This window comes from Lissotriton helveticus, chromosome 5_1, assembly GCF_964261635.1.
Source record: "Lissotriton helveticus chromosome 5_1, aLisHel1.1, whole genome shotgun sequence".
NCBI lineage: Eukaryota > Metazoa > Chordata > Amphibia > Caudata > Salamandridae > Lissotriton > Lissotriton helveticus.
In genome coordinates, this window is record NC_136065.1 from 1,393,665,229 (window position 1) to 1,393,679,163 (window position 13,935).

The 13,935-nt window shown below is 41.1% G+C and overlaps 1 protein-coding gene across 12 annotated transcripts in view; it reads right to left on the minus strand.

The window, feature by feature from the left end:
* SYCP1 (synaptonemal complex protein 1) overlaps positions 1–13,935 on the minus strand; it is a 6,803,167-nt gene that overhangs the window by 1,758,617 nt on the left and 5,030,615 nt on the right. For all 12 annotated transcript variants that reach the window (XM_078644363.1, XM_078644366.1, XM_078644361.1 and 9 more), the window contains one exon: positions 6,607–6,723. In XM_078644363.1, coding sequence (XP_078500489.1) covers positions 6,607–6,723 — 117 coding nt within the window. The remainder of the gene's footprint in view (positions 1–6,606; positions 6,724–13,935) is intronic.

A 13,935-nucleotide genomic window follows, 5' to 3' on the forward strand; every position in this document is an offset into this window, starting at 1 on the left:
TCTCTGAGAGATGAGAGAGGGCTCTGGATCCCACATCATTTCCAGACAGGAACAGCATGAGTCCGGAGCCGCAAGGCACCACTTCCTAGCATGCACAGGAACTGCTGAAAAGTTTCCTGAATTAGTCTGATGCCAAGGGAATATTTAAAAAGTGAAGAATTTGCAGCTGGAAGTCTTTATCGGAAGGGCTTTAATTGATTGAATGTATTTACTTGTTAACCAAGCTTAGTTGTGAAACTAAATCCATCCAAAAGACCTTAATTGTCCCTGAATATGCACAGAAAAAAAGCACTAGCATCATTAAGTCATTCACCAATATTTTCCACACACCTAGTAGATTCCCCATGTAAGTAGTTTGGTCCCTTTCTCGCCCACATGATAAAGACGCTCAAGAAGAAAAAGTCTTCCTTGCTCTTACTGAGACCTGTCTGTTGTCTTTGGGGACATGGAATACTCTGGGGCTGTCTATGGCCTGTTTCCTAAAGGTCCACTTTGGAAATTGTTGTATGTGTTTCTTTCTGCCTGCTTCCCTCGTGCTGCAGAGTGTTCGCAGTTAGAATCCTTGCTTGATTCTGTGGCTCCGTTCATTCTGTGCAGACGGTTTGTACGAGCGGCAGGCAAGGATTAATCTCCGTTGTTGAGCTAGCAATAAACTTCTCGAAATCAACTTACCAGTTCTCCAGTCCATCTTTACTTCATTTTGGCGACGCTGGTCTGCTGCTCCTCTTCGCTGACTCCTCAACGGTGTCAAATTCACCAAAGAAGTGTCTCTCCCCTCAAGCCTCGATATTCCTGATTTATGTGAGCTTCCTTACCCCAGTCTCACACGGACATTCAAGGTACTGCTTATTTTTCTTCATTTTGCGGCGATTTGGCACTGGACAGTCTTCTCTTCGGTTTGTGCGCTCAAGCGACGTTCACGCTCTTCACCTCGTGACTCTGACGTCACACTCAGCTCCTCAGAGGCGTCTTTTGTTGCTGTTTCCTGGCAACCAAGATCTTCCTGGCAACCTTCCACGTTAAGCCTGACTGTCTGCATCAGCACGTTTCCTCGTGTCTTTGCCATTGTCACAAGTTGCATAGCAACCAAAGTACGCTTTCTTTGATTTACTGTTGCCGTATTTCTACAGCGTTTGCGGCCTGTTACTGACAATAAACGCAAGTTTTCTTTCTATTGCGGTGATCTGCTCACCATACGAACAGATCATATTCTAGGACCTGCACACGGTGATCTGCTCACCATATTTATGGATTACAATTCCATTTATTTTACACGGTGATCTGCTCACCATACGAACAGATCGCATTTTCGCTATTTTAATTGATTTTCATACTCGGTGATTTGCACACCCTACAAGCAAGTCATCTTGTTCATCATTATATTTATTTATTTTTCTGTGTTTTGCACATCTTTGCAGATCCACGTTTTTTTTTGTCTTAACTATTTTTTTGCCAATTGCTTCTGTTTATTTTTCTAATATGGCTGCTTCTCAAAACATTACTCCTCCACCATTATTTTTAATTGAAGGAGATACACTAGACATTGAATGGGAGGAGTGGTTAAGTATTTTTGAGAACTATTTAGAAGCCATAGATGGTCTTAGATTTCAAAATTCTCGAAAAAAAGCTATTTTACTTAATTCTTTAGGCAAAGCTGGTCAGCATGCATTCAAGTTTTTACCTGAAGTTATAGGTGCCAATGGCCAACCTATGGATAATCCATACCTTGAAGCCAAACAAAGATTGGGTAAATATTTTGGTAAGCAAGTTAACATTGTTATGCAGCGCCATAAGTTTTATAACATTCCACAAAAGGGGAATGAATCTGTTGATCAGATGGTTACCAGACTCAGAGAGCTTTCTCTTAAATGCGATTTTGGTAATATGTGCGACCAACTTATTCGTGATCAACTTATAGTGCAATGTAAGAACAAAAGGATGCAGGAGAAACTTTGGGCAGCTAAAAACCCATCATTGCTTGAAGCTATTACTATTGCCAAGGTTGTAGAGGAATCCGACAAATGCATGCAAGAAATGCGTTTTTTAGAAGTTGAAAAAGATGACTCAGTTAATATTGTTTCTAAAAAAGATTCTTCTACTGATGCTAAACCTAACAATGTGAAACCTAAATTACTGTTCAAACCTAAAAATAAGTACTCTTCTGACTACAAAAGTAAATTCAAAGGTTGTTTTAGGTGCGGCAGTGTAAATTATGCTGCAGATTTCGCAGGATGCTTTGCTAGAGATAAAACTTGTAAAAGTTGTGGTAAAAAGGGTCACTTGAGTGCTGTATGCAACTTTTCTAGGAAAGCTAGAGTTGCTTTTGTTGATGATGATACAATTCCTCCTGAAATGTCGTTGTGTGTTGAGGAAGATGTTACTTGTACGTTACAACAAACAAAAGCAGTTTTTCTCTTGAATGATGTGTCTTTACCTCTTTTAGTGGACCCTGGATCCATGTTTACTATCATTCCTTTTTGTATCTTTAAGGAATGTTGGCCTGATTATATTTTGGTACCTACAGATATGTCTCCCAAGGGTTATAATGGTCAACCTATCAACATCAAAGGCACTATGGATACCACATTTGAATTTAAAGGGCGCAAAGCTGTGGGCAAAGTATACGTTTCTGAAGAAGGGGAAGCAATTCTAGGTTGGGTTCAACAACAGGACCTACATATCATCATTGACTCTTGATCTCAAGAACATGTCTTGGTTTTGGAAGATTTTCCTAGTCTTGAGTCAATTTTGTCCAAGTTTGAAGGGGTCTTTCGCTCAGATTTGGGTAAATTAGTTAGTTATACACACGAAATAATTTTAAAGAAAGACGCTATTCCTGTCAGGCATCCATTAAGGAGAATTCCTATTGCTGTTCGTGAAGAGGTTAAGGAAATGTTGCTTGACATGCAGAAACAAGATATTATAGAACAAATAGAAGTGTCAGAGTGGCTTTCTCCCATTGATATCACCAAAAAAAGGGATGGTAAGCTTCGTTTTTGTGTGGACCTTAGGTCACTAAATCAGAACATCGTTGTTGATTCATTTCCTCTCCCTAATATCTCAGAAATGGTTTTGCTGATGGATAAAGCCAAATGGTTTTCTAAACTAGATCTACGATTGGCTTACCATCAAGTTGTGCTGCATCCTGATTCTAGAAAACGTACCGCTTTTCTTACATTAGAGGGTACTTTCCAATTCAAAAGGTTACCGTTTGGACTAGCCTCAGCCGCTAGCGTTTTCCAACGGATGATACATCATATATTGAAAGACTTCTCTAATGTGCACTATTTCCAAGATGACATTCTTATTACGGGTAAGAGTACTGCTGAACATAATGTTACCTTGGAGAATGTGTTGTCTTCCTTGCAGAATGTAGGTCTCACCTTGAGGAAAGACACATGTTTATTTGCAGCCAATAAAGAGGATTATTCAGGGTACACTATTTCTGAATTAGGGGTACAACCTAAAGAGGATTTACTGAATGCCATTCGAAATGTGCCTATTCCCACCTCTAAAGAACAGTTGAAGTCCTTTATGGGACTTATAGAATACTATTCAAAGTTTGTTGTTAATTTTGCTCACAAAACTGAACCTCTTAGACAATTATTGAGAAAAGGGGTTTCTTTTTCTTGGAATTCTTCACAACATCTTGCTTTTCAAGACATTAAAAATGAGATTATCAATGCTGGCATTTTTACACCATTTGACTCCGGCAAAAGTACTTTTGTCACGGTTGATGCTAGCGCGCATGGAATTGGGGCAGTTCTCTCACAAAATAAGATGGGTGTTGAGAAGCCTGTTGCCTTTGCCTCACGCACTCTCAGTAGTGCTGAAAGGAATTATGCGGTCATTGAGCACGAAGCTCTCGCTGCAGCCTGGGGTGTACATTATTTTCGAACGTATGTGTGGGGTAATCGTTTCACCCTCAGGACAGACCATAAGCCGCTAGTCAGAATTCTCAGTCCGGGTGGTGCCAATAAGGGGTCTCCTCGTTTAATGAGGTTTGCTTCCAAATTACAAGAGTTTACATATGATATTGTATACATTACAGGTTGGAAAAATACTCAAGCAGACTGCTTATCTAGACTTCCTTTGTCTGTTGAAGATACTTTCAATTTTGAACATGAAGTAATTTGTTTTGTGGCTAGTTATGACGATATTGGGGCTGAAATCTCCAAAGTTATTTCTAAAGAAGAATGGCATGAAGCTTCTACCAATGACCCTGATCATTGTGAATTGCTCAATTCTATTCAACTTGGATGGAAGCGAGAAGGTTCGGTGAAGCCTTCTCTACGTGCATTTGTGAAGTTGCATGATGAACTCAGCATTGGTGTCTCGGATGATTTAGTGTTAAGGGATGATACATTTATTCCCCCAAGTTCTCTTTGGAAGAAGTTGTTCTCACTAGCTCATGAGGGACATCTTGGGCAAACTATTACTGCTAAACGTTTGAAAGGTCAGTTTTGGTGGCCAGGTCTTGATGATGATATGAAGACTTGGGTTGAGAAATGTTCTCTGTGCAGGGATAGTGAAAAACGGTTGAAAATTAATTCCAAGTCTACTGGTTCCATTGTTGATAGTACTGGTGCACCCTTGGAAAAAGTTTGTCTTGATTTCATTGGTCCATTGGATTATGTTTCTGGTGATTTACGCTTTGGATTAGTTGTGGTTGATGTTTTTTCAAGATGGTTGGAGGTGAAATTCTTAAGAAATATTACTACTCTCACTGTCATTGATAGTCTCAGGACTATTTTCATGAGGGAGGGTTTTCCACATTCTTTAATCACCGACAACGGTACGCAATTGACCTCTCATGTTATGCGAAATTTTCTTCAGCATAATGGTATTAAACACATGTGCACCTCTCTTTACAATCCTCAAGGGAATGGCATAGTAGAAAGAATAAACCGGGTTAAGTGTGCTATTCAGTTGGCCACTCAGGGGCGACAAAATATTAAAATTTGCGTTCAAGATATGGTATGGGCTCATAACACCACAGTCCACAGCGTTACTGGTGAAACACCGTTTATGAGGATGAGGGGTAGATCAGAAAGAACTAAATTAACACCTTTTTGGATGTATGAACCAGTTGCTACTTCTTCTAAATCACTAAGGTTTGGTAATATTGAAGTTGAAGACTTAATCAAAATTAAACTTGGCAGAAAAGAGGGTGGTGCTAACAAGTTTTCTGATCCTATGAAAGTGAGGGAAGTTCACAAATGGCATGTTGTTTTGGATAATGGTCAGAAATGGAATTTCAGAAGGTTAGCGTTGTACAAGAAAAATGTTCTCTCCCATTCTAATACTTCTGCTTCTGCTTTCTCCCATTGTAACACTTCTTCTTCTTTGGGTGTCAAAGAACCTGAAGTGGGTGGTGGTGTCAGTCTCTTAAATCGTCATTTGCCAACAAGGTCTTGTCGACTTCCAAAGAAGTATAATGATTTTGTCATGAACTAGTCCTACTGCCTATTCAATTTCAAAGAGGTATGATGACTTTCTCTTGTACTAGTTCCATTGTTATTTAAAATTTAAAAGGTATGTTAACCTTTTCATGAACTTATGCTACTACTTTGCTCCTATTACTAATGTATTTTAAGATATTGTTTTTTTATAGTATCATTTTAATCTTTATATTGTTGTTCCTTTTATTTTTATTTTGTTTTTTGTAACAAATGGAGATATGTTGTATGTGTATCTTTCTGCCTGCTTCCCTCGTGCTGCAGAGTGTTCGCAGTTAGAATCCTTGCTTGATTCTATGGCTCCGTTCATTCTGTGCAGACGGTTTGTACGAGCGGCAGGCAGGGATTAATCTCCGTTGTTGAGCTAGCAATAAACTTCTCGAAATCAACTTACCAGTTCTCCAGTCCATCTTTACTTCAGAAACCTGTCTTCATTCAGTAGTGGGTGAGTATGCCCTGGCTTCTGCTGAGCTCACACTACAAGCTCCTCTGTGTGACCCTGACCTATAAATATAAATCTACCCACTTGGTAAACAGCTCTACTGGGTCAGATGGTTCCCGGGGGCATGGGGAGATGCCCGCAGACTAATTTCTATTTTGTATTTCTGAGCACCAACACTCAGGCTCTCTGCTTGCATAGAGCGGGCACTGACTGCTATGTTGCATTCTCCAGAGTCAGATTAGCTTATGACAAATGTAGCCCTCCGGCGATAGGAGGACTCGAAGAGATCACAATAATGTGTGCCTCATACATGCATTTTGGGCTGCAAGTCAACAGTCTTGGTTCCAACAACGAAATACGGTCTTGAGGCCTGGGCTTTACCAGAGCTCACTGTAACTGCAGCCATCATGAAATTTGGCAAGCCACACCCCCTTTGATTATGATGCTTAGTAGAGGTGTGAGTTCCATTCTCACCATCCCACTGTGCTTCCTGTAACCATTACTCTTACTGCTCATGCTGCTGTCTGCGTTGCTCTGCTCTGTACACTATCCTTTGTATTTGTGAAATAAATATGGGCATGTACTTCTCTTGACTTTTTATATTTCATTAGTGGTTAATGCAAGAAGATGACCGTTGAAAATGTGACTTTTCACAAAACAGGATTCTGCGACTAAATATCCTAAAAACACATACATTTGGCTTACCTCTTCACAAAGCCTTGCTTCAGCGATACTTTTCTCCTCTATTAAATTTTTAGAGCTTTCAGCTGTTTCCTCATACTGTGCTCTAGATTTTTCCAGCTCTATTTTGAGCTTATTCGCCTGTAATAAACCAAAACAACAGGTTTCTTACCTTCATTAATGCTTGTTCTGGTGATACTCTAAGCAAATGGAGATTTCTCACCTGTAAAATAATCTCCATGGGACAGACTGGATCCTACAACTATTGAAGAAATGTTCCCATGCGTTGGTAGGTGGTGGAGTGCAGCTATGAGTTGGCTTTGTTCCATCTTGGAAGTTTTGGAGCAGAATCTTCTATAAGCGCAACAGCTGAGCGGTGACACTAGTTTCTTTATTGACTTTTTGTCCCATCAGATGCAGAGCACAGAACAATCAGAGGTACCAATGTGTCTCTAATTTGAAATCTTTTTAGATGTTAAAAAAAGGCACTGCATTTGAGATGGCAGGGTGGTGAGAAACCTGTGATTAGACAGAGTGCCCACCAGAGAGAGTGTCACTGAAGGTAAGTAGCATGATAGTCTGGTGGGTACTTCTAACCTCAGATTCCTCACCTGTAGAATATATACCAAAGCAGTACATCATCAAGGCGGAGTGATGATGATGATAACAAAGTTTATTTAGACAATAGTCTATAAACCATACATAGAACAATGGATTGCACCTTGTGATAAAATATTTAAAACTACAGTTCATTTTACACATTTCGACACTTATAAAACCTAAGCATAAAATATTTAAAACCGCAATTCATTTTACACTTTTACAACACTTATAAAACCATAAACATAAATTTGGGATACTCTATATTTTTTTAACTCTCCCGTTTTCCTTTGTTATCTCCATTACATATTCTCTTGTTGCTTTCAGAAATGTCCCCAATGCAATTGTAATATCTAAAAAAGGCATTTCTGTAAGAAGGTCGATAGCATTAGCACGAGAGGTCACCTCATATTTTAAAAAAATTGAACGTAAAAAAGTTTTCCGAATTACTAAAATACAAGTACAATCAAGCAGTATATGTAAAATATTATTTCTTACTCCTAGATCAAATTTACAAGTACCGTCCGGATGGATCAGGGCCACTCTTATATTTCTTTCGATCTTCCATGGATTTAGGCCCACCCGAACCTTCAAGATATCATGTCTTAGCCATCTACTAGGCAGTAAATCCAGGTATGGGAACCGGGTCTCCTTTTCCCATTCATTCTTAACCCAATTCGCCGATTTTTTTAGCCACAGATAGTCCATGTCTTTTGATCTAGAGTATTCAAGCCCTTGTTCTCTAAGCATTTTTTGAGCATGCTATATTCATCAGAGGAAGGGAGAGGCTCAATTTCAAGTGCGCGGCTACCATTTGGAGGGTTTTCTTTACATCTCGCGCCCAGCGTAAGCTGCTTGCTCGAATTTCCTCTCTACACCAAATTGATACCTTCTCATCACCACCAGGCTCCTGTCGATTCCAAAATCTTATTAGGGACAATTGAGTCTTTACTTCCCATGATGTTAAACCCACCTCCATTCTAATAGCTTGAATCACGGAGCTATTTGGTAGGGACAATAACATTTTCACAATTTTACCTTCTTCCCGGTCCCACCCTCTTTTACCACTCAGAAAAAGCACCTCTGCTCCATAGAGCACTTGAGGGGGGATCATAGCTTCAAAGGCCTTCAAAAGCGGTCTGTGTGACATATCGCCATAATCTTTATTAAATCTTTTCAACCCACAGACCGAAGAGTAGGCCTTTGCCGTCTGTGCCTCCAAGTGGGTATTCCACTTTAAAGCACTATTAAACCAGAGGCCTAAGTATTTGTATTCACATACTACATCCAATTTATCCTGACCTGAAAACCAATTAAATATGTTTACCCGCTTTCCAAAACATAGGATCTTTGTTTTTTCCATATTCACTGTTAAGAGCTTTTTATCACAGTACTTTTTTAACACATTTAGCTTTCTTTGGAGGCCCATTTCAGTTTGATCCAAGATCACCAGGTCATCGGCGTATAAGAGACATGACACTTTGTTATTATTCATTCGCGGGCTCGCACTTTTTTCAACTTCCAAAGTCGCTGGGAGGTCTGCCAAAAAGATTGAGAAAAGCAGGGGTGCCAATACGCAACCTTGTCTCAAACCATTCTTTACTGGAATTTTATTGGTCAGAGAGCCCTTTATATCTTTAATAACCTGGGCCCAATTGCCACTATGTAGTTCTTTTAATATGTTCAATATACCCTGTGACATTCCATCATTTTCCAATACTTCCCAAAGGCTATTTCGGTCTACTGTGTCAAACGCCGCTCGGAAATCGACGAAACAGCAAAATAATTTGCCGTTCTGCTCCATCGATTTCCTGGCCAGAGCCCACAATGCAAAACAATGGTCTATCGTGGAATGGCCTTCTTTGAAGCCCCCTTGTTCAACTGGTATAATAGATCTATGTTCCACCCAAGCTTTTAGCTTATTAAGAATTATTTTAGAGAATTTCTTTTCTCCTATATCCAATAGGTTGATTAGCCTATAATTCTTTGGGGCATGTACATCCCCTTTCTTGTGTAGAGGTCTTATTATGGCTCCCTTCCAGTTTAGGGGCATAATCTCCAATCTTTTTTCCTTTAGGAGGAAATTAAACACTTTCCTGTTCACATCTGGTTAACCTGACCTCCCTCTCTGTTATCCCCTCAATACAATTTGTCCCTCTCATTCAGGAGCCACGCGCGGAGATATCCCTTCGGGGCTGATTCAGGCGCGTTATAAGAATATAAATAAATAAATAAATAAATCCCTTGGTCTAAAATTAAAGCAAACATTTTTGCGTAGAATTCCGCCCACCATGTCTGGTTTGAATTTAATATTAGGGCTGGTAGGTTATCTGGGCCTGCAGCTCTAGTTAGGTTCAAAGTTTTTATTGTTCTAAGGACATTCATTGTTGTACATTCTTGTTGTAAATCCTCTACTAGGCCACGCCAGTCCCCAGATGCCTCATTTCCAATCCCACTTCTCGGGCGTATAAATCCTGTATATACTCTGCCCACGCTCCCTCTTCCACTACGCAAATCATCGGAGCAACCGAAGGTCCCGTTGCTGACTGGATTAACTTCCAGAACTGCCGTGTATTCTTGGCTTCGATTGCTTCCAATAATTTGCACCAACATATTTCTTTAAAGGTCCTTTTTGCATTGTGGATTAGGGTAGTATATTCCCTCTTTATTTTTATTAGGTTTTCTGCCCTAGATTGCTCAAAGTTTTTCCGTAGGCTACGTTCTTCTCGCCTAACTTCTCTTTTCTTTAATAGGCATTCCTGATTAAATCAAGTTCCTCGCTTTGCTTGAGGCCATCCATTGTTCTTATTGGAGCTTGCATCATACCTTAATTCTATGCTTATGCATTTTACTATTTGACTTATTTTCTCGACATACCAAGGTAAATTCTCGCCACACAGTTGACCTAATTGCACCTTTTGTTGCAGACTAGTTAACCTTTCGATATATTTTTCAGTTAACCGAGTGGTTATCCGCTTTGGATAATCCATCTCTTGCGGGATAACTATGTCACCTGCTAAATGTTGGGCGATAACGAGCTCTAGTTTTAACATTTTATGACCACTACATTCCGCAGGGGCAATCCTAAAATCTTTTATCAACTCAAAATTCCAAGCCAACATAAAAATATAATCTATCGGGCAATTTTGAGTCCCGTATTTAAAAGTTTTCATTGCGGGGCAATCCTGAGTTATCTTCCCATTTAGACAGAATAAACTATTTGTCGCCAAAAAGTTGCCCAAGTTGGCCGCATCAGTCGTTATTTTAGTTTCCAGAAATTCTGCTTTTTTCACTTCACAAGCCTCTAGAATTTCAATGTACCACTGATCAGACCATTTGGGGTTTAATTTGTGATTAAAATCTCCCAATAATAACATCAAATCATTTCCATACTTATCACAAAATGTATCCATATCGTTCTTAAAATATAACAATTCATCCCCATATTCCTTCCGTGAGCTCCACTGCATATACACAGTTAGGATCAACATATATTCATATTTTTTATCAGCAAAAGATACTTGTATTCTACAAGTCAAAAGCCACTTAGACGTCACAGGTATCTGAAAAACCGTAGTTAATAGGCATGTTGAAATCAAGGTCAGCAAGCCACCGGCAGGGCGGCCAGAGGTAGATTTTTCTGCTGGGCGGTAGATTTGTTTAAATCCTTCCACTACCGGGGGTTCTCCACAGAGCCAGGTCTCTTGTAAACAAATGATTTCACACTTTTTGGCGAGTTCTTTTAGAGTTTCCTGTTTTATTTGTGTACCCATCCCATTTATATTCCAAGAGACCATATGTGTGCTCCGTGGTTGCCCCCTTACCTATTCTACATCGTTTAGGGGATTATTTATTTCTGATTCTTCCCTATAGCTTTGTGAGGGGCCTGCCGGGCTTTCAATATAACTCCAGCTTTTCCATGACTCTACTAGGTCGGAATTATTTATCACTATATTGATATTTTCCCGCCCTTGTTCCATTTCTTTTCCGGGTAGCTTCACTTGTCTCTTACCTAACCCTGCATGGTACTTTAAAAAAGTTCTCTGCTGGGGCACCGTTAGGCTTTGTACTAGCTCTTCTTTAGGCACAAGTCTAATCCCCTCTTTTTGGATCTCCTGCTCTGCATTTATTATTGCCGTTAAGGCCAGAGCAGAATAAAACTGTACCTTGGTAACCTCCTTACCATCCCTATTTTCCTGAAAGCCCACCTGTTTCAAGTCTTCTGTACCTATGCATTTTAAATTAGGGCAGTGTGCAAATATGTTAAGAAGGTGGGACCTATTTAAATACGTGCTCTTTTTTGCTCCCCCCCCCTTCCCAATTTTACTCGTTCGAAATAGAGTGACTTGTTCCCTTTTTCCATCTCTTCTCCAGAATTACCCTCTCCCTGATGAAGTTCTGGGTTAATTCTACAACCCTCCTCCAGGCTACTTTCCCAGTATACCTTCTTTTTAACTGGTACCTTCCGGGCGGGTGCACTCACTTGCTCAAGGGCCACCTGTCTTATATTTTTTGTTAACTTTGCCTGGTGGGTTTGCTTCTTACTTCTGCTTTCCTCTTTTACTAGGCTCCCGCCTCAGTTCTCTGAACTCGTTCTCATTAGACTGGATTTTCTCACCATTTTATGGGGCTGGGGCTTGGGATCATGCACTACTGCTTCTGTTAACTCATGCCTTTCTTCATAATTTTTGTCACTCTTTTACTTATCTTTGCTTTCGCACCCCTTCTTTCCACTCTTACTCTTTTTGGTAAACCATAATTCCTAAGTTCACATCTTCTTTTTACCAGCATTGGCCATCTTGACACATACACTTGATTTTCCCCGGAGTGGGCTATATCGTCTTGACTTACTGAAGGGGATTTAGTAATTCCACCTTCCTCTTCCCCTTCCCTCCCAAGACTCACAACCACCGAATCTACGACGGGTCTTAACATTGAGGGCATTTGCACCCTAATACCATGTAATTCTCCCTCAATTTTAGACAGATGCGTTTTTTGACTTTTCAGAATGTCATGGTTTAACATTGTTACTTCTAGCAATCCTTGTAATGATTTTTGCACCATTATCATCAATTCCAGGATTGAAGATGCTGGGGTTTCAGACGACTCCAAATTTGTCTCCAATTGTTGGTTTTCCCCATTTATGTCGCAGTTTTTATCCAGGCCCACAAGGTCATTGCTTCTTGTTAGTACCAGCTTTTCTGATTCATCAAGACTTCCACCTGGGTTTGGGGTTCTTCCATCACTGTGTCTCGAGCTCAGACTAACTACCTCCTCTGGCGTATGTCGTAATAATCGCGGGGAAGAAGAAAGTCGCGGTGACATTAATGTCCCCTTATGGCCTAGCAAGGACTGTACCGATCGTTCGGCCAAATCTATTGAGTCTGCCAAGCAGTCATCAAAAATCAACGACGTGCCCCCCTTCCATGGGTCCTCCTCCTCTTCGGTAGCCATAGCTTTAGCAGGTGAAAAAAACATTTTAAAATGCTTTCCCACGAATTCTTTGATTGTATGCGTCGCTACACTCCCCTTACTTCCTCCCTGTTGAGCTTCTTTGGGAGTTTTCTCTTTATTCTTTTGAGGACGTTTGTTTTTTTCCTTGATCCCTGGTGGCGTCAGGCTCTCTAGGTCATCTTGTCTACCTTCGCTATTAGATTTTGCTTTTCTTGTTGTTCCTAAAGTGCTTTTATTTCTCCGTGGGGCCATTTTAGTCCTTAAGCACTTTCCCTCACGTACTTCAATTTAAATCAGTTTAACTCTATAAACTTAGATATTAATACAAAAGATGCTTCCACTTACCTCTGCTGTGTCTTGCGCATGCGCTTGTGCCCCGTGACTTTAGGGATTGACAAGGATATAATTAGAGGGGATTCCTCCTTTACAGTTTTTTGGGGATTCCTCCTTTACAGTTTTTAACCCAGGAGTCTTCTCCCTAAACCTCATCTTATCCTCCTCTCCCGCTGCAGCTTCCACCGTCTTCCTCTAGCCCCCCTCTGCCTCCACAACACAATTAGCACTCCAGTGGGGAGGGGGGGTGAAGATGCTTTCTATCTTGCCCCCACTGGGCTATAGCCGATTTTGTAGATGCTAGTCCAGCAGTTCTTGGCTTTATCAGGGCTCTTGGCCACTCCTGGCAACCCGGTTATAACCCAGGACTCCGGGATCAATGCCCCGAGGGCGAGGACGCTGCTTGGACAAACGGGTCCCACAGGCGCCAATCGCCTTGCACGTCGCTCCTCGCTCCTCTCGGGCTTTGCACTTCCTTTTTACCGGTTAATATTTTCCAGCGTTCAACCCACGTTGAGATTTGCGGGTTTCAGGCGGCCCGTCGCTCGGTTCCCGACTCGATTCCAGCGACCGGCTTCACCTTCCTCTCTTCGCGCTCCTCGCGCATTAGCTCTCACGTCGTCACGTTGGGGTCACGGGGTCACGAGCCGCAGCGGCAATACGGCAACAACAGAGACAGAAGAGAGTGGGCAGAGTGTCTGTGGAGCACACTCAGACCAAAACGTCCTGTGGGACCGAATGGGTAAAAAAAAAAACCTGTTGGGTCTGGCTGTCAAAGCAGCATTGCTTCATGACTGTATGCATTGGAACCCACGTCGCTGCCTGACAGATGTCAAGAACAGGCACTCTGCATGTAAACGCAGTAGTGGCAGCCTTAGGCCTGATGAAATGAGTCCTCTGTCCACCTCGGGCTGTTTCTTTGCAGAGCACTATCTACCTGGATAAAGTCATTTTCTACACCACCTT